This window comes from Microplitis demolitor, chromosome 7 (genome assembly GCF_026212275.2).
Source record: "Microplitis demolitor isolate Queensland-Clemson2020A chromosome 7, iyMicDemo2.1a, whole genome shotgun sequence".
Classification (NCBI taxonomy): domain Eukaryota; kingdom Metazoa; phylum Arthropoda; class Insecta; order Hymenoptera; family Braconidae; genus Microplitis; species Microplitis demolitor.
Window position 1 is genome coordinate 2,611,993 of NC_068551.1, and position 19,957 is coordinate 2,631,949.

General features: G+C 29.9%; 7 protein-coding genes across 11 annotated transcripts; 3 read left to right on the forward strand and 4 right to left on the reverse strand.

The window, feature by feature from the left end:
• The first annotated feature begins 186 nt into the window (after positions 1 to 186).
• Positions 187 to 2,614, forward strand: LOC103571096 (target of rapamycin complex 2 subunit MAPKAP1). The gene is made up of 7 exons (XM_008549099.3): positions 187 to 276; positions 400 to 537; positions 623 to 897; positions 970 to 1,139; positions 1,215 to 1,511; positions 1,727 to 1,965; positions 2,200 to 2,614. Exons 1-7 carry the CDS (start codon positions 204 to 206, stop codon positions 2,400 to 2,402), a joined length of 1,395 nt encoding a protein of 464 aa, XP_008547321.1. The 5' UTR covers positions 187 to 203; the 3' UTR covers positions 2,403 to 2,614.
• Positions 2,615 to 2,630: 16 nt separating this feature from the next.
• Positions 2,631 to 3,556, reverse strand: LOC103571097 (uncharacterized). The gene is made up of 2 exons (XM_008549100.2): positions 3,327 to 3,556; positions 2,631 to 3,258 (listed from the first exon to the last, which is right to left on the reverse strand). The coding sequence occupies exons 1-2, from the start codon at positions 3,442 to 3,444 to the stop codon at positions 2,810 to 2,812; spliced, it is 567 nt and encodes a 188-aa protein (XP_008547322.1). The 5' UTR covers positions 3,445 to 3,556; the 3' UTR covers positions 2,631 to 2,809.
• Positions 3,557 to 3,967: 411 nt separating this feature from the next.
• LOC103571098 (COP9 signalosome complex subunit 9) lies at positions 3,968 to 4,650 on the forward strand. The gene is made up of 3 exons (XM_008549101.1): positions 3,968 to 4,142; positions 4,395 to 4,467; positions 4,539 to 4,650. Exons 1-3 carry the CDS (start codon positions 4,074 to 4,076, stop codon positions 4,574 to 4,576), a joined length of 180 nt encoding a protein of 59 aa, XP_008547323.1. The 5' UTR covers positions 3,968 to 4,073; the 3' UTR covers positions 4,577 to 4,650.
• Positions 4,651 to 4,808: 158 nt separating this feature from the next.
• Positions 4,809 to 9,317, reverse strand: LOC103571099 (transcription factor Dp-1). Of its 3 annotated transcripts, none has more exons than XM_008549103.3 (9): positions 9,200 to 9,317; positions 8,919 to 9,018; positions 8,273 to 8,461; positions 8,095 to 8,192; positions 7,829 to 7,980; positions 6,449 to 6,973; positions 6,292 to 6,374; positions 6,125 to 6,208; positions 4,809 to 6,030 (listed from the first exon to the last, which is right to left on the reverse strand). In XM_008549103.3, exons 2-9 carry the CDS (start codon positions 8,965 to 8,967, stop codon positions 5,789 to 5,791), a joined length of 1,422 nt encoding a protein of 473 aa, XP_008547325.1. In that variant the 5' UTR covers positions 8,968 to 9,018; positions 9,200 to 9,317; the 3' UTR covers positions 4,809 to 5,788. The 3 variants fall into 3 exon arrangements, with proteins under 3 accessions (XP_008547325.1, XP_008547326.1, XP_008547327.1); XM_008549104.3 differs by having other exon boundaries at positions 9,109 to 9,317; XM_008549105.3 differs by having other exon boundaries at positions 9,095 to 9,317.
• Positions 9,318 to 10,345: 1,028 nt separating this feature from the next.
• Positions 10,346 to 12,989, forward strand: LOC103571100 (F-box/SPRY domain-containing protein 1). Its single transcript, XM_008549106.2, has 3 exons — positions 10,346 to 10,767; positions 10,844 to 11,117; positions 11,679 to 12,989. Exons 1-3 carry the CDS (start codon positions 10,463 to 10,465, stop codon positions 11,862 to 11,864), a joined length of 765 nt encoding a protein of 254 aa, XP_008547328.1. The 5' UTR covers positions 10,346 to 10,462; the 3' UTR covers positions 11,865 to 12,989.
• Positions 12,985 to 16,106, reverse strand: LOC103571103 (transmembrane protein 164). Of its 2 annotated transcripts, XM_008549108.3 has the most exons (5): positions 16,014 to 16,053; positions 15,697 to 15,758; positions 15,121 to 15,572; positions 14,772 to 14,951; positions 12,985 to 14,031 (listed from the first exon to the last, which is right to left on the reverse strand). In XM_008549108.3, exons 3-5 carry the CDS (start codon positions 15,553 to 15,555, stop codon positions 13,747 to 13,749), a joined length of 900 nt encoding a protein of 299 aa, XP_008547330.1. In that variant the 5' UTR covers positions 15,556 to 15,572; positions 15,697 to 15,758; positions 16,014 to 16,053; the 3' UTR covers positions 12,985 to 13,746. The 2 variants fall into 2 exon arrangements, with proteins under 2 accessions (XP_008547330.1, XP_008547329.1); XM_008549107.3 differs by lacking the exon at positions 15,697 to 15,758 and having other exon boundaries at positions 16,014 to 16,106.
• A 516-nt stretch (positions 16,107 to 16,622) lies between these two features.
• On the reverse strand, positions 16,623 to 19,928 carry LOC103571106 (exosome complex component RRP4). Of its 2 annotated transcripts, XM_053740991.1 has the most exons (6): positions 19,704 to 19,928; positions 19,204 to 19,444; positions 18,686 to 19,143; positions 17,850 to 18,066; positions 17,359 to 17,603; positions 16,623 to 17,297 (listed from the first exon to the last, which is right to left on the reverse strand). In XM_053740991.1, exons 1-6 carry the CDS (start codon positions 19,835 to 19,837, stop codon positions 16,727 to 16,729), a joined length of 1,866 nt encoding a protein of 621 aa, XP_053596966.1. In that variant the 5' UTR covers positions 19,838 to 19,928; the 3' UTR covers positions 16,623 to 16,726. The 2 variants fall into 2 exon arrangements, with proteins under 2 accessions (XP_053596966.1, XP_008547337.1); XM_008549115.3 differs by lacking the exons at positions 16,623 to 17,297; positions 17,359 to 17,603; positions 17,850 to 18,066 and adding an exon at positions 18,086 to 18,477 and having other exon boundaries at positions 18,611 to 19,143.
• Positions 19,929 to 19,957: the final 29 nt, after the last annotated feature.

Sequence of the window (19,957 nt, forward strand, 5' to 3'; positions counted from 1 at the left end):
CCTTTCGTTAAGAATAAAGAAGATTTGAGTAAACCTGCAACTGAGGCATCTTAGTGTCTGTGCCCATCGTTTGTGTGTGTGTGTAAAATGCTAACGAAATAGCGGGCGGCAAACAAAATATAATTATCCAAATAAATAACTGAATAAATGTGAAAAAGTTTAAAATGATTTAAAGTGATTGAAATCGTCGAGGCTAAATAATCATGGCCTTGTACGACAACAAACATTGGCTTCTTTCATACATACGTGACAGTTTTATATCTACAGATGACACTGGTTTGTATTGTGTCTACCGTAATCCAACCTACAACTTTTTTTATTTAATTTCATTTTTAAAGTTTCATTTTAAAATTTAAATTTAAATAACACAACACAATTCATTTGTTATTCATTTTAAAGGTGTCTGTGAGTTAGTGATGCTGAGAGAGGATATACCAAAGCAATTGAAAGCCAATGGTGCTCACTGTTATCTAGGATTAGATGAGAGCGATGATGAAGATCTTGGTGCTCTGTCCGAGTCGTACGATATACAAATCGGTAATTATTTTTTTACTAAAGCATTCCAAGTTAATCATCAGCTTTTGTTATTTTTTTATTAATTACTTATTACTCTGGATATTAGATATGAGTTTTGGTCATCGCCCGAGATCAAATACCGCTCAAAGACTCGAAAAAATGGAGCTAGAACGAAAAAAATCTGCTAAAGTTAAACACATTAAGTGGGAATCCAAATCCGTGCGTTTAACTAAAGAAGAAATTGCTGATTTGTTTCAGCAAAAGGATTTTCGTAAAAAAGATATCAGTGTGAAAAGACACTCATTGTTATCTGAACAATTAGAAAAATGTCCTTATGCTCCTGTTAATCGTTTTATAGAATACGCTAAGTTTGATGGCAGTGTAAGTTGACGTCTTTTAGTTTTATTTATTTTTAAAATTTAATTATTTTTATGTTACTATTTTTTTATGCAGGGTTTAATTGGAGTACCAGTGCGTAAATACCGTATATTTATGTGTATGCTACCAAAAGAAGAACGTGTTTATCCAATGCAAGTTACTGTGATTTGTTCTGCGACAGTTGAAGAATTTATCGGTTTAATTTGTTATAAGTACGCTACTGAGAATCCTAATCATAGTTTAAAGTAAGCTGACTTTTAGTTGTTTTATTTTAAGTAATTAGTTTGCTATTGCTAATGAGTGAAAAATTTATTTTTCAGAAAAGAAATAAATAAATATGGCTTGTATATAGCTGAAGATGATGGTGAAGTCGACTGGGATTTTCCTTGTCTTGATCCAAGAGAAAAAATAGGCAAATTTGAATTTTCTGCTCTGGGTTTAGTAGAAATGCGTCTGAGTGATCGACTCCGTCATGAGCCAACTGGGCCCGTTCTTCCTGTTAAGCCTGAAGAAATTAGAGAGGCAACTGAAAAGGAACAGGAAATTTTCGCTCAGGATTTAGCGAGGATGAGAGGCCATACGACAGCTATCGAGGCTCCAATGTATCAATTATTTAGGTATTTTATTTAACAAACTTGATATACTACAGTAGGACCTCATTAAAAGATTTAGTTTCTCTCTCAAGCTATCGAGATACCTCATTTGTAAAAGAGACAGCAAATAGTCTTATAACGAGGTCCGATTAGTTACTAATTATATGAATGATAATTTCAAAATACAACGTTCTGTTTTAAAAATTAGTATGTTGTGAATGCATGGATATTTTTTACAGAGTTTACGTTATTCATAAAATGAGAACAAAGACTGAAATTCATCTTGGTGTATCTGGTGATAAAATAGAAATAGATCCTTTGGTAACGAGTAAAAGCGCTTACAAATTTTGGAATCGTCAAAATCGTGTCAGTTATCAAATGGAAAATGTTGCGTGGTGTGAAATTATTGAAAATAGAGGATCTAAGACATCATTTACACTAGTATATACTAATCCGTCTACTTCTGATAATATAAGTGGTAAATATAATTTATATAAATAGTCAACTAATTCACTAAAAAAAAATTCAAAGAGTTAAGAATTTTATACTCGCCATAAAAATATTTTTTTTTATAATTTAGTTTTCAGTCAATAAAATTTTTTCACAATTTTAAATTCTGATCAAAACTCCAGGAACTTTTTTTTAGTGAATAAAAAAAATATTTCAAAATTACAGTTTAATTAATGACTAATAATTATAAAAATATTTTCAGTTTCTTCCTTAAATTCATCGTCTTTACAACAATCGGCGTCATTTAAAACACATGATTTCGAAGCTGAGTCAGCGGTAGCCGAAGAAATAGTTAAAAAAATAAATCATATATTAGAATTACGATCTAGTAATGCGCGTAAAGAATTTATAGCACACAGAGAACGTAAATCAATGAGACGAAAAAGTTTTCATCTTCATAGGTGACCTAAGTATTGGCTATATGTATTTTTAAATAATTCCAAAGATCATAAAATTACGTAAATTTTAAAGATACTAGTGTTTCCGAATCAAATTAGGCCAAGTTAAATTTTCTAATTACTTATTATAAAACAATAATATTATTAATAATTAAAATAATAATTATAATTACTATAGAAATAATATGTTGTTAGTCATTAAATTATTATTACGTTTTATGATTTTATTTTATTTCAATACAACCTACATCTCATTACCCGTATAAAAATAATAAATGTAATTATAAATATTAATTAACTGCTAAGACAGTTCTTAATTTTTAGATTTTTTAAAAAAACTATAAGTGCAATTTTTTGTTTTATAATTTATCGTTTTTCAAAAATCCTAAAATTATGAGACGGTTAATTTCAGTGTCATAAAAGATCACTGATAATATCAGAATCTTTAGATTTTTCAATTAATTTTATTTTTGAATCACGGATTTTTTCCTCAAGACACTCAACCAAGTTGTCATGCAGGCGGTTTATTTCAACATTTTCCTGAGCAACTTTGACGGCCAGGGGTACAAGATCATTTATTTTTTCACAAATTTGTTCATAATTAGGGCGCGCTTGAATAAACGCACGTTCTGATTCAGTAAAAACATTCAAATCAATTTCAACTGCATCACCCACTGCTGCTTCTTGCTTGGCGAGTAATCGTCGTTTATTTTTCCTCTCCTTCAGAGTTTTTTTCCATTCATTGTACTCAGCTTTCAATGACTTGACATACTCTTCTAAATCGCTGTCGTCATCAGAAGATATTTCTTCTGCTTTTTTATCTTTTACTTCTGCGATTGATTCATCATTCAGTGTATCAGCAGCTACAGAAAAATTAATTTAATTATTTAATTACAAGTGATTGATCTAGACAGTAGTTGTGAGCATATACCTAGATGATGTTCACTAGGTCGAGGTTGAAAAATAGATGATCGCCTTTTTTTATTATCTTCATGTACTTCTCTATTATCATCCGACGAATACGGATCTGAATCCTTGCACTCACTCATTTTTAATTAATTTAATTCTAATCAAGAAATCATAACCAAATATAAATATTTTAAATTACAACTGACAGTTTTATCACATCCGCGTCGTCACGTGACTTAAACATGATACTGAAGTTAGCAGACTTTAAATAAATTTTGGATTTATTTTTCAAAATGGTAAATTATAAAAAAAATTGCTCTTATAGTTTTTGAAATTTTCTACATGCGCATATTTTTATTTTTTTTTTATTTTTTAAATTTAATTGTTGAAAAAACATCCGAAATCTGTCAATTGTCTGTTAATTTCAAGATCATGACTTGAGCTTAAATTTAATTTTAAATTTCACTCACAGGTGACGTCTGATAATTTTTGAATTTATTTAAAATGGTTAAATTCAAAAAATTGCACCTATAGATTTTTAAATTTTCTACATGTGCATATTTTTACTTATTTTTCTTTTAAATTAAATCGTTGAAAAAAAAAAATTCGAAAATTGTTTGTCTGCTAACTTCAGGATCATTACTCACAGCTGCTACACTCTGGTGTCCAAAGTCAGTAACTCATTTGTTGATAAACGTCAGTGTTGATATTTACAAACATATTTTATTTTTTTAAGTATAAATATAAAAAAATAAATTTATTCATCAAAATGAAGCCTACCCAAGTAGCTGATGAAATGTTTCCTGAAGGTGCTGGTCCATACATGGACCTTGAAGAGGTAAGTGGATAATTAATTAGCAACTAGGTTATGTTCCAAATTTATAAGTGAATGCAGTATAAATTTCAAATATATAAATTAATTAATTAAAATAATAAAATTTTAAATAATGCGCGCCCTTATCTTTCAAATATTTATATTCGCTTTTTTTTATCCGACACATTTTATTAATTCATTCAAAAATTTAAAAAATTTCCAATTGTCAGCTGCTTCACACTCATCTCATATTAACATATTTATTATAATTAACAGGCTGGAGGATCCAGTGGACTTCTAATGGATTTAGCAGCCAACGAAAAAGCAGTTCATGCTGATTTCTTCAACGGTAATTATTTTTTTAAGTGACAATAATTCCCTAATTAAATATAAAATGCTAATTAATGTTTTAAATTTCAGATTTCGATGACCTGTATGACGATAATGATCTCGCATAAATATGCCATTAATTTAAATAAAAATTAATTTTATTTGATACTGGGTGATTATAATAAATAAAATAAATCAGGTATTTTTTGTTTTTATTTAAAGATTCCATTTTTCTAAATTAATAATTAAAGAAAAATAATTAAAGACACAAGTAGTAAATATAATTAATAACTATACAAATGTGTACGAAAAAAAACTTTTAATAGTCATAATTAATATAATATTTAATAATAATAATAATAATAATAATAATAATAATAATAATAATAATAAATTCTAAAAATTGGATCTGAAATAAAATATTAATATTTATAATAATAATTATAATATTACAATTAAATGTATCCAAGACTGAATTATAATTAAAATTACTTTTAATAATTTTGTTTTCTTTTTAATAAATTTGTTACTTATAAATTTTAAGTTGTTAATATAAATGTGCCATATGAAAATGAGTAGTTATACTTTTTTTTTATACATATACTCGAGATAATATTGATTGGATTATAATTTATAATACATACATTCTAGGTATATAAACCTGACACGATGCGCGATTAGAATAGCACCGAGTAATCCTTGCACACATTTGTCATTTAAATTTTAATTTTTAATTATCAGTATCCTTTGTCTTTATACTTAACGTTACCATTCATTATTTTAATTTATCTCAAGAAATAATACGATATAATAATAAATAAGCTCATTAATGAGCTTCTCAATATCTGATACAAAATTGGATGATAAATATTTTTTTTACTGTCAATCACTTGATAAGAAGTCATTAAAATTATTTATCAATTGTTATTCATCTCGATTATAAATTTATATTCACAAATACTCAGTACTTGTCTAATGATACAGAAAAAAAAAAAAAAATAATAATAATAATAATAATTCAAGCCACATTTGCATTAATACTCTAATGCAGTAACAAATTATCACGGCATTTAATAATAGATCTATCAATAATTAAAATAGATTCTAATAATTGATCTGTATAATTAATATCCAAGTATAATAGCATAAAGAACATGTTATTTAAAATTTAAATTTGGGTGTTAAGATCTAATGCGTCGTTCGTAATTGTGTGTCTTAATAGGTACCATTGATTTTGCAAAGCAAAGACATAATCTGTTATTTTTTTGTTTTCTTTTTCATTCATTTTTTTATCAATAATAATTAATATTAAAAAATTGATTCCAAGTTCAACCCAAGTGCTAGTTAACATCAACGTCACTGTCAACTGGATCATCTTGCTCGCTCATTTCTTCTTCTTCTTCTTCGTCCTCCGAGAAGTAGTGGGATGGAGGAGACAGCGCTTCTTCGGATAACGAAGTGTGCGATGAGGACGGTGGCCGCGAGCCGGAACCTTCCATTTTTATTTCCACATCTTCTGTCGGCGCACTTGGTCCGGGAATAGTCACAGGGATAAACTTGTCTAAATCGCCTGAGGCCATCTCTATTAAATTTTTTTTAATTGTTATTATTTTTATCATTAAATAGCCGTGTTATTAATATATATTTGATAAGAATTTATCCATTTAAAAGCTTACGTTCAACATATTTTTCCAGCGATTTAGGCACCATCGATTTAGCTCGCCGTAAATTTTCTTCCACGCACTTTCCGCTTTCTAAACCTATTCAATTAAATTATATAATTAATAAAAAAAATATACAAGATGACTAATTAATTGTTTATTTAAATAATTTTAATAAATACCAAAAGCCAAGCCCATGCGTTTTAAAACTTCAATGTCGTCATGAATTTCAAATTTATTATTAAAATTGAACAGGTACTCGGATCTAAAATAAAATAATTAATAATTCAGTTTAATAATAATAATAAAAAATAATAGGTGAGAAAAAGGAGTAATTACTTGTCGTTTGTGATGCTGCAGTCAACAACAGTCTTTTTGCTAGTATTCAATATAATAAACGGTAATTGTATTGCTGAGTTTGGTTTCGGTGGACCATGGAGTTTTTCATTGCAACTGTTACGTTCAACCAAATTTTTAAATGAAATATGCTGAAGTATAAGCTGATGTAGCTGTTGAGTTTTCGTTTTGATTCGTTCAATTTTTTTCTTTTTGTCCTTTTCCAATGACACGCATTCTTGCAGTGAATTCGTTGGTAGCCCTAGCCATCTAATCTCTTTCTTTTCTTTTGAAATGATGTTCATGGCCATTAAAACATTAAGTGCGTCGTAGACACGTCGTCTTATATTTTTTTGATCGTACTGCTGATCAGTTATTGAATTCATGTGTGCTGGGTTTGTAAATTCCCCGACAAGTTCATCGGCTACTTCATTGTAGGATGTTGTGCCTTTTTTCTTAACTTTTTCACATACTTTCATTGAAAAGTGTCGTAAACCCTTGCCAACTTTTTCAGATTTTCTTCGTTTGCTAAATAATTAAATAAAATATTTTAATTTAAATATCAAAGACATTTTAACTTGAAGATGAAACGAATCAACTTTAGACCACGATTTTTTTATTGGTCTCAATTTGTCTCATTTCAATTAACTTCAGACATTTAAATTATAAGAAAAATATAGTGCGTAATATACAATAAGACACGATCTCCATCCCTTGTAAGAGTATGAGGTAAAACGACCCATTTTACCCGTTCACTTTTCATTGGAGTGAAATTAAAAGACTCAATATTTTATGGTAAATAAAATTAATTTTTTTTTATAGTTTTAAATATTAGATTAAAATTCATATTTTTAAAATAATGATGATAGTTAATTATTATTAATTTTTTAAATAAGTTGAGTGTACCCATAGTCGCTCACAAAAAGTTAGTACCATTTCTAGATCAACACATGGCCCTATTCTCGCGCAAAGCCAATACCAATTGAACTATGATAAATTTATTCATTTATATCATAATTTATAAAATATATCAATTCATTCTTTTAAAATATAAATTTTCCCAAAATTCAAAAATATATTTAATAGCATATAGTTATGAAAATTAATAAAGAATTGACCGCAACCTAAATTTAATCCAACGAACGTTAAAGTAAAAAATGCCAAGCTCAGCGTGATTTTGAAAACAGTCACGTAATTTAAATTTATAAAATAATTTGACACGTCATATCCTAATACATTTACTTGGAATGTTTTTCTAAAAATTATAAAAACGGATTAATCAGTTAAAGTGAGCGACTAATGTTACCAATGAGGTTTAGGGTCTGTTACCTTCCTATCACACCAACAATGATTAATAAAATTAAAAAAAAAAGTATATATTACTGTGGCACATAGTCATGGCCATCGGCATCATAGCGCTTCCGATTGGTCGAATGATCAAGTAACGGAGTGACAAATGTTTTTCCAGACGCATCTTTAATAATTTGCTGACCGCCAGTTTGATGCTGTGTCACAATAGCCTGTTTAATGTTGCTCTATAAACAAAAAAATGTATTAATCAAGTACTGTCATAACCAATTACTCGCGCTGCTGATGCAAATATACATATAGGTTATCTTGATATTAATAAATATTAAAATAAAACAAACCATTTGAGCAGACGTTAACTGTATAGTTTTAGCACCTTGAGTATCTCCACTTTTGACTGTCGACACTTTAGCATTTTGCAGTGGAATTGTCACAAGTCCTGATTAATTTTAAACAAAATAAATAAATATATATTCGCCTGCACTTAAGCACATGCTGATAATTAAAAGTAAAACATACTTTGGCCAGGCGTTGATTGACTCTGCAAACTTATGGTCCTCAAGACTTGTGTTCCAGTTTGTAAAACCTGTGAGTCCTGGCCAGGTGCCTTGAATACTTTTATCCCACTCGTATTAGTGGCTCCCACTATGCCACTCAATGCACCTTTATTAGGTGTACTCTGTACAACCTTAATAAATTGCGGGTGTCCTGTTTGATTGATAAACAAAAAAAATAAATAATAAAATCAAACCAAAACCAATTGCTCCAATCCAGCCTACAACGCAGTAGCTCATAAATTTATCCTCCGGCAAATAAATTTCCAGGAGCTCAATCCTGGCGATAGTTAAAATAATATCAATTCATAATTAAACAGACATGATAATAAATAAAATTTAAAATAATAAACAGAGCATTGTAACAATTGGGATAAAATATGTCCACATTGTCTGGCAATAAAACGGAGCAATTGAGTTGGGAAAAAAAAATACGATACGATGATGAAATAAATTATGAACCAGGAAATAAAATGAAGGATATGAAGTGCATGATATATATGATGTAAAATGATATTAAATAAATATGTAAGTGAGTAAAATAACGGAATAGTTGGATTATAAAAGAGGCATGGATGTGTAAAGTATTGGCGGGCATTTGTTGTACTCACCATGGGCGTCTTGTATATAAAAATTCATCGTTTTATTTTGCTGTGTCATCACTGATGTTAATATAACGTAACAATGTGTCTAATAAGTCTCAATGTATAACTGAAATAAACATAATTATTAAAAATATAAATTATACTGTCGCACTTACTGACTCAGTATCACCAAAATGGCGTACATTTGTTAAAGTACCATTTTCAAACAATAAATAATAATAAATAGTAATTACTATTAAACACTAATTAATCTAAGCAATAATAATAAACTTATTGTGGTGTTATACCGATAAAACTCATCCTTGGTAAAAGTATTTAAGCATTTTTTAGGATGAGGCAACAGGGAGAATCGTAGCTTCTGCGTGCAAATAGACCAGGGGATAAGCTTGGCGGCAGGACAAAGCTAAACAGCTGGTTGGTTAAAATTATGTCACGTGGTATCACGTATTTTTTCTCGTTCTAACCTACAGCTACGTCATGCGGGATCCTTGTCATTACCTGTGCATTAAATATACATATGAGAATGTTGGTGCGCGCGCTGAGACGTGTTCCACACTCGATTATTTAACCATTGGTTAACTGGATGACTAGCCGGGAAATTCAAATGTCATTTTTATCTCCATTCAACTTTACCGCCATCTTTTGTGCTGGATAAATAAATAATCCTTGGAGGTAAAGAGCTTTGATAGGCTGTGTAGATTTTGAATGTTTTCCTCTTTCTGTATGATTCTGAAAGTAGCAGACGTTAAAAAATTTTATTTATTTTTAGTTATGAAAAAAATAATGACAGAGAATTTAAAAAAAAAGACTGAAGTTAGCCAACGTCAGATTTTGGATTTTTAAAAAAATGATAAATTTGAAAAAATTGGACTTATAGTTTTTTTAATTTTCTACCTGTGCATGTTCATAGTTTTTTTTTTTTTGCAATTTATTTGGTGAAATAAAATCTGAAAATTTTTAATTGTCTACTAACTTCAGGATCATTACAAATTTTATTTATTTTCAAAATACAAAAAAAGTATTTGACAGGAAGAATTTTTAAAAAATGCATGAAAAGAATCTGAAAAAAATGTATTGTACATATTTTTAAAAAAATTTGATGATGCCAATTAACATTTTAATTAATGACACTTAAATTTTTTAAATTGTCAGCTACTTTCTGTCATGATACTGAAGTTAGCGGTTTAATAATTTTTGAATTTTTTTTACAAATAATAAATTATAAAAACAAGTATTTGAAAAAATTGAACTTGTAGTTTTTTAAATTGTCTACACGTACATATTTTTTTTTACTCCAAAAATTTTTAATTGTCTTCTAACTTCAGGATCATTTTTATGTCACTTGCAGTTGTGATGTAACAAATAATAATGAAGATTAGCCTTGAGTTTAAATTATCAAACAGCTGATCGTTGGTTGTGTGGATTTGTGTGTGTCACGTTCACGCCGGCGTCTGTCGTATATTTTGTCCAGCTATTAATAATATATCATATAGATACATATATTATAATTATATGGTATAATTGACAGTTGACAGGACTACGTATAAAAGATGGACGATATAGTACTGAGGTTGTCTGACCATGTATTGGAAATAATATTTTCATATTTAGATTTAAATACTATTAGAAATTGTTTGTTGGTTTGTAAAGCTTGGTATAGATTTTTAAATGATGAAAACAATGACATTTGGCGTATGCATTGTATAAGAAAATTAGCGCAAGAAGCACTTAGCTCGGAATTACTATCATCAGTACCTACTTATAAAGATAAATTACGTGCACTTTACCATGCGTGGAATCCAAATGATTGTTCAAGAAATATTTATATAAAACCTAGTGGATTTACTCTGCACAGGTAAGTGACTGGTTGGTTGATTGATTGCCTGATTGATGACTGGGCTGGATAATTTACCAGAGTTTGTTTATTCCAGGAACCCGGTTGCCCAGAGTACGGACGGATGTCGTGGTAAAATTGGATTCCGACATGGACGTCATGCTTGGGAAGTTATCTGGGAAGGTCCACTTGGTACTGTCGCTGTGATAGGCATTGCTACCAAAGAAGCATCACTTATTTGTCATGGTTACGTAGCTTTACTTGGTTCTGATGAACATTCTTGGGGATGGAATCTTGTTGACAATCACCTTCTACACAATGGTGATGCACAAGGAAATTATCCTTTACTTAATAATGCTCCAAAGTATCAGGTATTGATATTTAAATATTATCTTATTGATAATAATAATAATATCCAAGTTTTTGATGATCATAATTTATTGATATTTTGATTTAAAGTTTTGCTAATCTGAAAAATAGCCTCGAAAAATTTTGTTGTATTGAAGATTTGTTCAACTGATTATTTATTGCTGTCATTGGATGTATAGTAAAATAGATTTTTAAAATTATTTCAATGGCTATTTTTTCAGCGGGAAATTTTAAATTTAAATAAATATAAAATTCAAGGAAAGAAGAGCAGTGGAGAAATTACAGTTTTCAGTTCAAAAACAGGGCTCTCGTACAAAAGTATTATAATTTGCATTGAAATAATTGAAACTGCTTCTTGTAATAAAGTAATTACGATTATAGATACCAAATTTTACAGTTTCTACTACAAAATTTGAACAGTTTTTACAGTTTTTGAGTAGAGGAACATTTCTGATATTTGAAACTGTAAATTTTCCACTATTCTTTTTTCCGTATATGTTATTTCTGAATGATAGATTTAAATGTTTTAATTTGAATACTAACTGAGATAAATTAAACTTCAGGTTGGCGAGAGAATCCGTGTAATACTCGATTGTGATGACAATACGCTGTCCTTTGAAAAAAATTACGAATTTCTCGGTGTCGCATTCCGCGGATTACCAGACAAAAAATTGTACCCATCAGTTACTGCAGTTTACGGTAACACTGAGGTCTCAATGGTCTACTTAGGGCCACCTTTAGATGGCTAACACCTTTTTTAATACTCTGAATACTCATTAAATAATTTCGTAACTTTAATTACGAATTAAGGTACATTCGGAAATACTCTAGCTCTAGTTCTAGCCAAGCACCGTCGTATAGCAAGAGCCAGATCATCTCCGAATGCACCCTAAGTATAGGAAATATTAAGAAGTAATTTTTCCATTTTATAACAATCATTTTTTTGAGATTGTACAGAAAAATTATTACTGTGACTTAATACTCATTACCTACCAAGTATTTATTTATTTATTTATTTATTTAGTTAATTTTGTAAATAGTTACGTTTATTATATTTTATAATATAATACTCCAATTGAATATTTTGTTTTCCGTAATAATGCCAAAATATTCCAATGAAAAATGATGTGATTGTGAATGAATTTTTTTAATAAGCTGCAATATTTAATTACTATTATATATTAAAATCGTTTTTAAGAGTATTTATATTGTATTACTAATAAGTTTATTTGATATTTAAAGTAAATACATTTAAAGCCATTCTTAGACAATCCCCCCACCCACTTTTTAAAAATTTTAAATTACTCAACTGTCAGGCGTATCAAAATTTTATCAATTAATTGAAAAAAAGACAGTAATTTCATTGATGTAGATTTAAACAAAAATCACTCAGTTGACATCAATTAGGAGCCAAACGAAATTTGGAAAATAAATTTCAGTAAAATCTCGTGTCAATTTTATAATTCGAATTTTCAAATTTTGTAGGGTAAAATTTATTTACTGAATTTTGTTTGACTCCTAATTGATAAAAACTGTAAGTAATTTTTTTTAATTCTCCTTTTTTTTAATTAAGGTTTCAATTTTTTTTTTTTATAATTAAATAATAAAATTTTAATACACTTATGGCAGTTAAAAGTCATTGAAAATTTTTAAAAAGTAGGGGGCAATGTCTGAGAATGCTCTTAATTGATCTTATAAAAGAAAAAAAAATTAAACATTTCCATGTAAATATTTATTAATCTACAAAATAAAAATTTAATTAATTGTAGTTTAATAATAATTTTTGTACAAAGTAGTGTATATAGCTTCCATGAACATGAAACTAATAAATGTCATTTCATACAGATTATTTTTACATGGCTTAAAAAAAAAAAAAAAAAAAACTATAAATAAAAACGAAAACGAAACCAAAAAACAAAGAAGACATTTTAGGATTTAAATAAAATGACAATTACAGATAATTAAATAAATTAATTTTTATTTAAATGCCATTTCATTATGATAATTTATCTTTACCGAGTGAATTTTTGTTTGTACACGTGCAATTAGATTGTAAATAATTTTGTTAAAATAATAATATTTTTACGCTAGCGTATGATAAAAGACAAAAAATAATATAATTATTTAATAATTAACAATTAACAGTAAGCGCAAGTATGCGTAGTGATTTGGAATTTAAAAAAATATTCCAAAGCCATTTTTACCCAATCAAAAATAAATTTATATTATATTAAATTACAAACTTGTAACTTGTCACACGATTTTATCAAATATACTGCGTAAAAACATCCAATCGTTTTTATTTATTTGTCATTCATCATCTACTTACTCTATTATCGCAACTATGAGACGTTATTTAAAAATAGCTATATATTTTTACTGATTTAATTGTTACCAATCATCGTAATTATCGCTCTTATTTTTAAATATACTATTAACAAAAATAATTAGCTCGTCATAAATTATTTTTTATGACGATTAATTGTTTAGTTCTTGCTTACTTTGGTAGGCTAATCATGTGATCACAGAAGTTTTTCATACATTGACAATCTTATATTAATATTTATATACTTGTATATAAACAATCAATTAATAAAAATATATGAGATCGTGAACTTAGTAAATAGTCAACTAGTCAACATGTAAATCTCCATTTTTTGGTTTTTCACTGGATTTTGAGTCTTCTTCACCGCACTCTTCTTGCGGAAACTTGTGTTCGATCGTCTGATTGATACAAGACTTTACTTTTGTCGGTGGAAATACCGTGAGAAAATAATTGAATATAATGCAAAGCAGTTTAGCAAGCAATGGACACAGTAATCCTTCATGGACGACAGCAAACAGACGGTAAAATCTGCCTTCAAATGGATCCAATATCGCGGGACACAAGATGTGGCTCAGATTAACTTGCACCCGCTAAAAATAAATAAAATAAATAAATACAGAATTTTCATATTTGTGTAGAGAAAAAAGGTTGTTAAATATTTAACATTTTTGGATGTTAATTTAACACACTGCGTTTCTATTGGTTGATCAGCTGATTTCTAACAAAAAAATTTTAATTGAAACAAAAATAACATTTACTCTGCTAGACTGTGAAAAATCGGGAGTGAATTTGGAGTGATCACGAATTTTATTTAAATCTGAATTCATTCTGTCACTCGGAGTTCCGGAGTTTCAGCAAAAAAAATATTCACATACAGAGTAAATAGGGAGTTTCCCTGATTTAAAAAAATGACTTGGAATAATTCAAAACAATTTGAAATGATTTAAAACAATTTGAATTGACTAATATATAGATATACACTTAACATGGAGCAAATCATTTTTCTTAATCAGGGTTATTTTTCCATCGGAGTGATTTCGAAGTGATCTGGGTTGTATTTAAGTCCGCATTCACTCTCTCATTTGGAGTTTTAATATTAAAATTAACTCCCTTTCGAAGTGAATTTTACTCCAAGAGGATTAAATAAATACACAGACATCTGCTCTGCATTTGCTCCTGATTAAATCCGTATTTACTCCGCAAATTTTTTACAGTCTACTGTCAAATGAATACCGTTAAAACAATATAAAAACTCGACTCTGTATCGTAAAACAGTTAACATAAACTTATATTTACATTAACTATAATTTTATCTTAAAATAATATTTACCAAAGCAGCAAGTTGCAAGATCCACCAGTGATAAGCGAGATTAAATCCATAAGCAAGAATACTCCAACTAAAATCTGATAATGGTTCAATACTATACACACCCCCAATTCGCATCAGATAATACGGAATTACTACCATTAGGCCGTGTTGTAAATAGTACATTGACTTGTCAGCAAAAAGCTGAAACAAAGTTTGCAATTTAAAAATTTATAAATCCGATAAGATAAAAAACCCAGTACCCGATCAGAGAACCAATGCTCTATCAGGGAATTAGTATCCGATCAGGGAAGTAGTTTTCTAATTAGGTCTCCTTCCTTGTTCAGCATTTAAAGTATAAATAATAACTTACCTTACGCGATTCAGTTTCAGGAAATACATAAGCAAGTACCGGTCCATTCATCAGATTTAATTGAATTCTAAAAAGCGCAGTGACCATCGGACTCGGTTTAGCAGCCAGCAAATACAACTGAATGACAGTCGTGATATGACAAGGATTTAAAATATAAACAAGAGTACGACTCGTTATTTTGAAACCAAGCTCACAGCCAAGAATCATTGACATGAATATTAGCAGCACTTTCTTTCCCGTCCTGTCCTGATTAACATACTTAACATTTTTAGGCAGACTCACACTTTTCAGGCCTTTTGATACTAAATAGAAAATTAACATTGACACTCCAAAGGTTTCTATTAGTCGGTATCTGAGTGATAAGTACTCGGCACATTCTGGTCCAACGTTTCGTGGGATCGAGCTATTTACACCGTCGTAGGCCCACTCGAGCATGTTGGAAGTATTTTTTACTGCAACACATACATATGTATATACTTATGTATATTTTTTAACATCGATATTATTATAACAAATGAAATTACTAAGTCACTAATTATTAATCGGCTTAATTGATATCTCAATGCACATATTTACTTATCGATTTACTGCAGTCATGTGTCGCTCAGTAAAATTTTAAATTCAATTAAACTTTAGCTCTATAATAGAAAAGAAAAAAACTTTATCGTCGAACTTTAAACTGATGAATAGGAGTAATATGCTAATAATTTTAAAATAATTTACTATAAATTATTTATATAAAACGAAAGATTTAAAAAGCTCATATATTTTATGTGATTTGGTATTTTTATTAACATGAACAAGGTGACTATCAATTTTTATTGGAGTAAAAAAAAATGATAATAGAAAAAAAGTGATAATAAAAATTAATAGGGTGAATGAATTTAACTTACAGCTGCAGTGGGTACGAATCCCTCACAAGTGCAACTAAACGGAGCGGGTGCAAGACTAACGTTCATGACGTCAACGTTACGACGGTATACTATAAAAAAGTACTGGCGACGGTACGCATGCTTCCCTCCTATTAAATTTTTGCACTTGTATTATTATGTAGTGTACATGTATTTTAACACTCAGTCATGTGTAATTTAATACAAGTGACATTTGATTTTTAAAAATTAAACAATACCGGAGATATTAATTTACATGATAATACATTTTATTTTTATTTATATTTTACAGTAATTAATAACAACTGCATGACATAATAAGGTGCAATGGTAGACACGGATTTCAACAGCATGAAAATATTAACATTTTTTAAAAACTGATAAATATTATTTACAAACTAGTTTGACTTTATAATGATACTGGAGTTAGCTGACGTCTAATAATTTTTTGATTTTTTTTTAAATGATAATTATGAAAAAAAAAAAAAAATATTTTAAAAAATTGCACCTGTAGTTTTTTAAATTTTCTACATGTGCATTTTTTTATTTCATATTTTTTTGCAATTGATTAGTTGAAAAAAAAAATCCAAAAATTATTAATTGTCAATAAACTTCAGCATCTCAATTTCTTAATTTTTTTTTATAATTTAAATAAATAAATAAAGCATTAAGTACTCCGCATTACTAAACAACTTTAGCTAATACGAGATAAACAATTATTTGTTTTTATTATCCTTCGTCTCTTTAAGCGAATGTTTTATTTCCAGAGCTAACTTATACCCGAGCTCAGGCCTGCGGTCGCGGCCCTCGACCATGGCCTTTACTTGGCTGGAGTTTACGATAACTCCGTTGCTGGCGATCACCATCGCCTTGGTCTTCTCGATGTCCACAAGATCAACTCCGCGGCTGCAATCATCAATGAGGATCGTGCGGTAGCCGCTGGTGAGCGCGTCGACGGCTGTCGCTCCTACACAGACGTCATACGCCAGCCCGCAGATGTAAATGTCCGTGGCTCCCTTGTCCTGCAGCTGACTCGACAAAGTAGTTTCTGTTAATTTCTTGTTATCCCAAAATACAGAGTACGAATCAACTTCCGGGTTTGTTCCCTTGTATATTTTAATCGCTTTGTCAACTACTTTCAGATCTTTGTGAAGTTCCGCGCCCCAGGAATCCTGGACGCAGTGACGCGGCCACAAGCGCTGTTTCAAACCCAGAGGACCTTTAAATGTTACTGTGTCGTATACTTTAGCATTTTCTTTTGGTATCGGACTTGACTCATCAACTTCTCTATAAAATTAATCATACATTAATTAATTAATCAATTAAAAATTATTAATCAATCAATTACCTCAGATGTAAATTATCAATAAACGATACATGATCAACAGGATGCCAATCTAATGAATAAAAAACCGAATCAAAAGGGACAGTATCCAGAAGACGATTTATCGGTTCGATAACTTCCGAGCCATCGTGTTGTGCCGCGCAATGTTTTATATTTAATGACCCTGTTATAAAATCATTCTGCACATCAACAATCAAAAAGGCGCTCCTTGGTCTCGTACATATTTTAATCCACCTATTCCAGCAGACCTGAAACCATTAAAATAATCAAACATTAGATATATATAACTAATTAACTATTAACCGGTTTAACAAAAAAAAAAAAAATATTATTCGATTGACTGTCCCTGACCGGATGTACCGCCGTCACAACTTTACGTAACTCTACATATCAACTATAATTAAAACAAAATAACCTTAAGACCGTGAAATAAAATATGACATTAATATAACAAAATATATGACAAAAAATGTATCCAATTATAAGTAATTTACCTCAAATTCCTCGGGATCAATAACGCCGTCGTTTTTAGTATCAAAAATATCAAATATCTCACGCAACTGGTGGTCTTCTACTCCGTAAATTTTACCCCGATCATTACGAAAAAGTGCCCGGCATATTAATTCAAACTCTTCGATCGATAGGAACCCATCGGCGTCCCTATCGAAAGCTGAGAAACAGGCGTCCATGTCGAGGTTTACCAGACTATCAACCATATCAACCCGGTTATTTTTTAGTTTCCAAGTTATTGTTGAATCGATAATAACGTCAGCTCCGAGTACGTATTCGATCGACTTTTTCCCGCTGCCGTTATTACTGTGCTCGGTACCACTTGCTCACTCCTCACTCATCGACGCGTTTCATGCCTTATTATATTTACATTACATGTATGATTGCTGTTGTACGTATGTTCAATATAACTATAGTATAGCTTAGCACATCAGGTCCTTCTTCAACACGTGCTCGGCCCAAAAGAATAATGCGACAGAAAAAAAGGAGAGGGAGAGCTTTAAATGTGTGGATTCTTGCGTCCTACCACGTGCTCGTTATATTGCCATGTAATAATAAAACCATTTGTATATGAGCTATTTGATAAGAAAGTAATTTCCTCTATTGTATTGCCTGCAGACATACAAATTTATCAGTCACTCAAATTATTTCTACTGACACTAGTTTAATTACTAATAAAAAAATAAAACTGTTAGATAAAATTTTTGATATTATTTTATTAATAAGTAATTAGTACATTACGTACATTATTGGAAAAACAGGAAGCTACTGATTCAACCTGTGATGCGTCAGAAGAGCGACATCGACAATAGCTTCAGGTTGAAGTAGTTCGTTAGCTTTATATTTACTTGACTCCTCGTAGGCATAAGTTACTGAGGTATCTGTTAGCAGAATGTTGCATGTCGAGAGAATCAAGACGCAGTTTCGCAATCTGGCGCAAATGTCCCGGTCTTCGTGAGTTACCCGAGACAAGTCTTGGGTGAATCCACCTTCAGATCGATCGGCGTTTTGGGTGCTGGCTCCGATCCAAACGTAGCCGTTGTTACCGAGAATCAAAGTCGCGCCATTTGCTAAATGATGGAAATGAGTTTTTTTACGTTTAATTAGAGCCGGGGGAACTTTTACCATCACCCCTTGTGATAACTTTCCGTACTTGAGGACCCGGGTATGAAGAGACAGAGAACCATCGGCGTAAGTACTCTGGACTTCAGCGCAAATTAGATCGCCTTCTTGTAAATAGCGGCGCATAGTTTGTTCATCTTCTGCTGATCTTCGTCTCTGTATAAAAATAGTAAATTATAAAATTTGAATTTAAATTTAGTTAAATTATTTAATTACCAATTCTCCGCCGGGTAAATTGACACTTGATAAAAGTAGAACGGAGTCGAGTTTTGAATTAGTATCAACTTTCCAACGACTCTGCTGTACTTCAGTTATTCTACCAACGATAACGTCACCGATCTCTCCTTGATATCTAGCTTTCAGAGGACGTATTGTTATCAATTTGTTTACTTTTTCTAGTACTCCTGCTACTGATGCTCTTAGACATTCATCTTCATCGACATATGTTCCGTGACCTCTAATTATATTAAATAAATAAATTAATTTTTTAAATTATTATGATCCTGAAGTTAACAGACATTTGATCATTTTCGGATTTTTTTTTTTACAAATTGATGACAAAAAATAAAAAAATGCACATGTAGAAATTTAAAAAAACTACAGGTGTAATTTTTTCAAATGTATTTTTTTTTACAATTTATCATTAAAAAAAAAAAAATCTAAAAATTATTAGATGTCTGCTAACTTCAGTATGATTTTTAAAATTATAACAATACCTCAAATAATCCGTTTGAGTCAATACACCTTCTCCAGGAGTATAAATACGTGGTTGAATATTATCTCTTGATATTAAATTTGTATCAGTACGATGTACTGCTAGTCGTATATTGATATCAGGATAATCTGTCATTTTCAAATAATTAATTATTTATTTTTTTTTATGGACAAAAATTTCCAGGTTAAAAAACTCCAGGTCTTGAAAAATTAACCCAATTATTTTACCGGGTTGACAGATAAATTACCAGGTTCA

Coding starts and splice junctions, on each gene's coding strand:
- LOC103571103 (XM_008549107.3), bottom strand. CDS start 15,555: ATGCTCGAGTGGGCCTACGACGGTGTAAATAGCTCGATCCCACGAAAC. Junction 14,952..15,120: donor CTGAAACTGAATCGCGTAAG/GTAAGTTATTAT, acceptor ACTTTGTTTCAG/CTTTTTGCTGACAAGTCAAT. Junction 14,032..14,771: donor TCTTGCAACTTGCTGCTTTG/GTAAATATTATT, acceptor ATTTATTTTTAG/CGGGTGCAAGTTAATCTGAG.
- LOC103571106 (XM_053740991.1), bottom strand. CDS start 19,837: ATGACAGATTATCCTGATATCAATATACGACTAGCAGTACATCGTACT. Junction 18,067..18,685: donor AAAGCTAACGAACTACTTCA/ACCTGAAGCTAT, acceptor GGTTGATATGGT/TGATAGTCTGGTAAACCTCG. Junction 17,298..17,358: donor ATTGATAATTTACATCTGAG/GTAATTGATTGA, acceptor TTAATTTTATAG/AGAAGTTGATGAGTCAAGTC.
- LOC103571100 (XM_008549106.2), top strand. CDS start 10,463: ATGGACGATATAGTACTGAGGTTGTCTGACCATGTATTGGAAATAATA. Junction 10,768..10,843: donor AGTGGATTTACTCTGCACAG/GTAAGTGACTGG, acceptor TGTTTATTCCAG/GAACCCGGTTGCCCAGAGTA. Junction 11,118..11,678: donor ATAATGCTCCAAAGTATCAG/GTATTGATATTT, acceptor ATTAAACTTCAG/GTTGGCGAGAGAATCCGTGT.
- LOC103571099 (XM_008549103.3), bottom strand. CDS start 8,967: ATGACACAGCAAAATAAAACGATGAATTTTTATATACAAGACGCCCAT. Junction 6,974..7,828: donor GGCCATGACTATGTGCCACA/GTAATATATACT, acceptor TTAATTATTTAG/CAAACGAAGAAAATCTGAAA. Junction 6,375..6,448: donor TGCAGCATCACAAACGACAA/GTAATTACTCCT, acceptor ATTTTATTTTAG/ATCCGAGTACCTGTTCAATT.
- LOC103571097 (XM_008549100.2), bottom strand. CDS start 3,444: ATGAGTGAGTGCAAGGATTCAGATCCGTATTCGTCGGATGATAATAGA. Junction 3,259..3,326: donor ACCTAGTGAACATCATCTAG/GTATATGCTCAC, acceptor ATTTTTCTGTAG/CTGCTGATACACTGAATGAT.
- LOC103571098 (XM_008549101.1), top strand. CDS start 4,074: ATGAAGCCTACCCAAGTAGCTGATGAAATGTTTCCTGAAGGTGCTGGT. Junction 4,143..4,394: donor CATACATGGACCTTGAAGAG/GTAAGTGGATAA, acceptor TATAATTAACAG/GCTGGAGGATCCAGTGGACT. Junction 4,468..4,538: donor TCATGCTGATTTCTTCAACG/GTAATTATTTTT, acceptor TTTAAATTTCAG/ATTTCGATGACCTGTATGAC.
- LOC103571096 (XM_008549099.3), top strand. CDS start 204: ATGGCCTTGTACGACAACAAACATTGGCTTCTTTCATACATACGTGAC. Junction 1,140..1,214: donor AATCCTAATCATAGTTTAAA/GTAAGCTGACTT, acceptor TTTATTTTTCAG/AAAAGAAATAAATAAATATG. Junction 1,512..1,726: donor CCAATGTATCAATTATTTAG/GTATTTTATTTA, acceptor TATTTTTTACAG/AGTTTACGTTATTCATAAAA.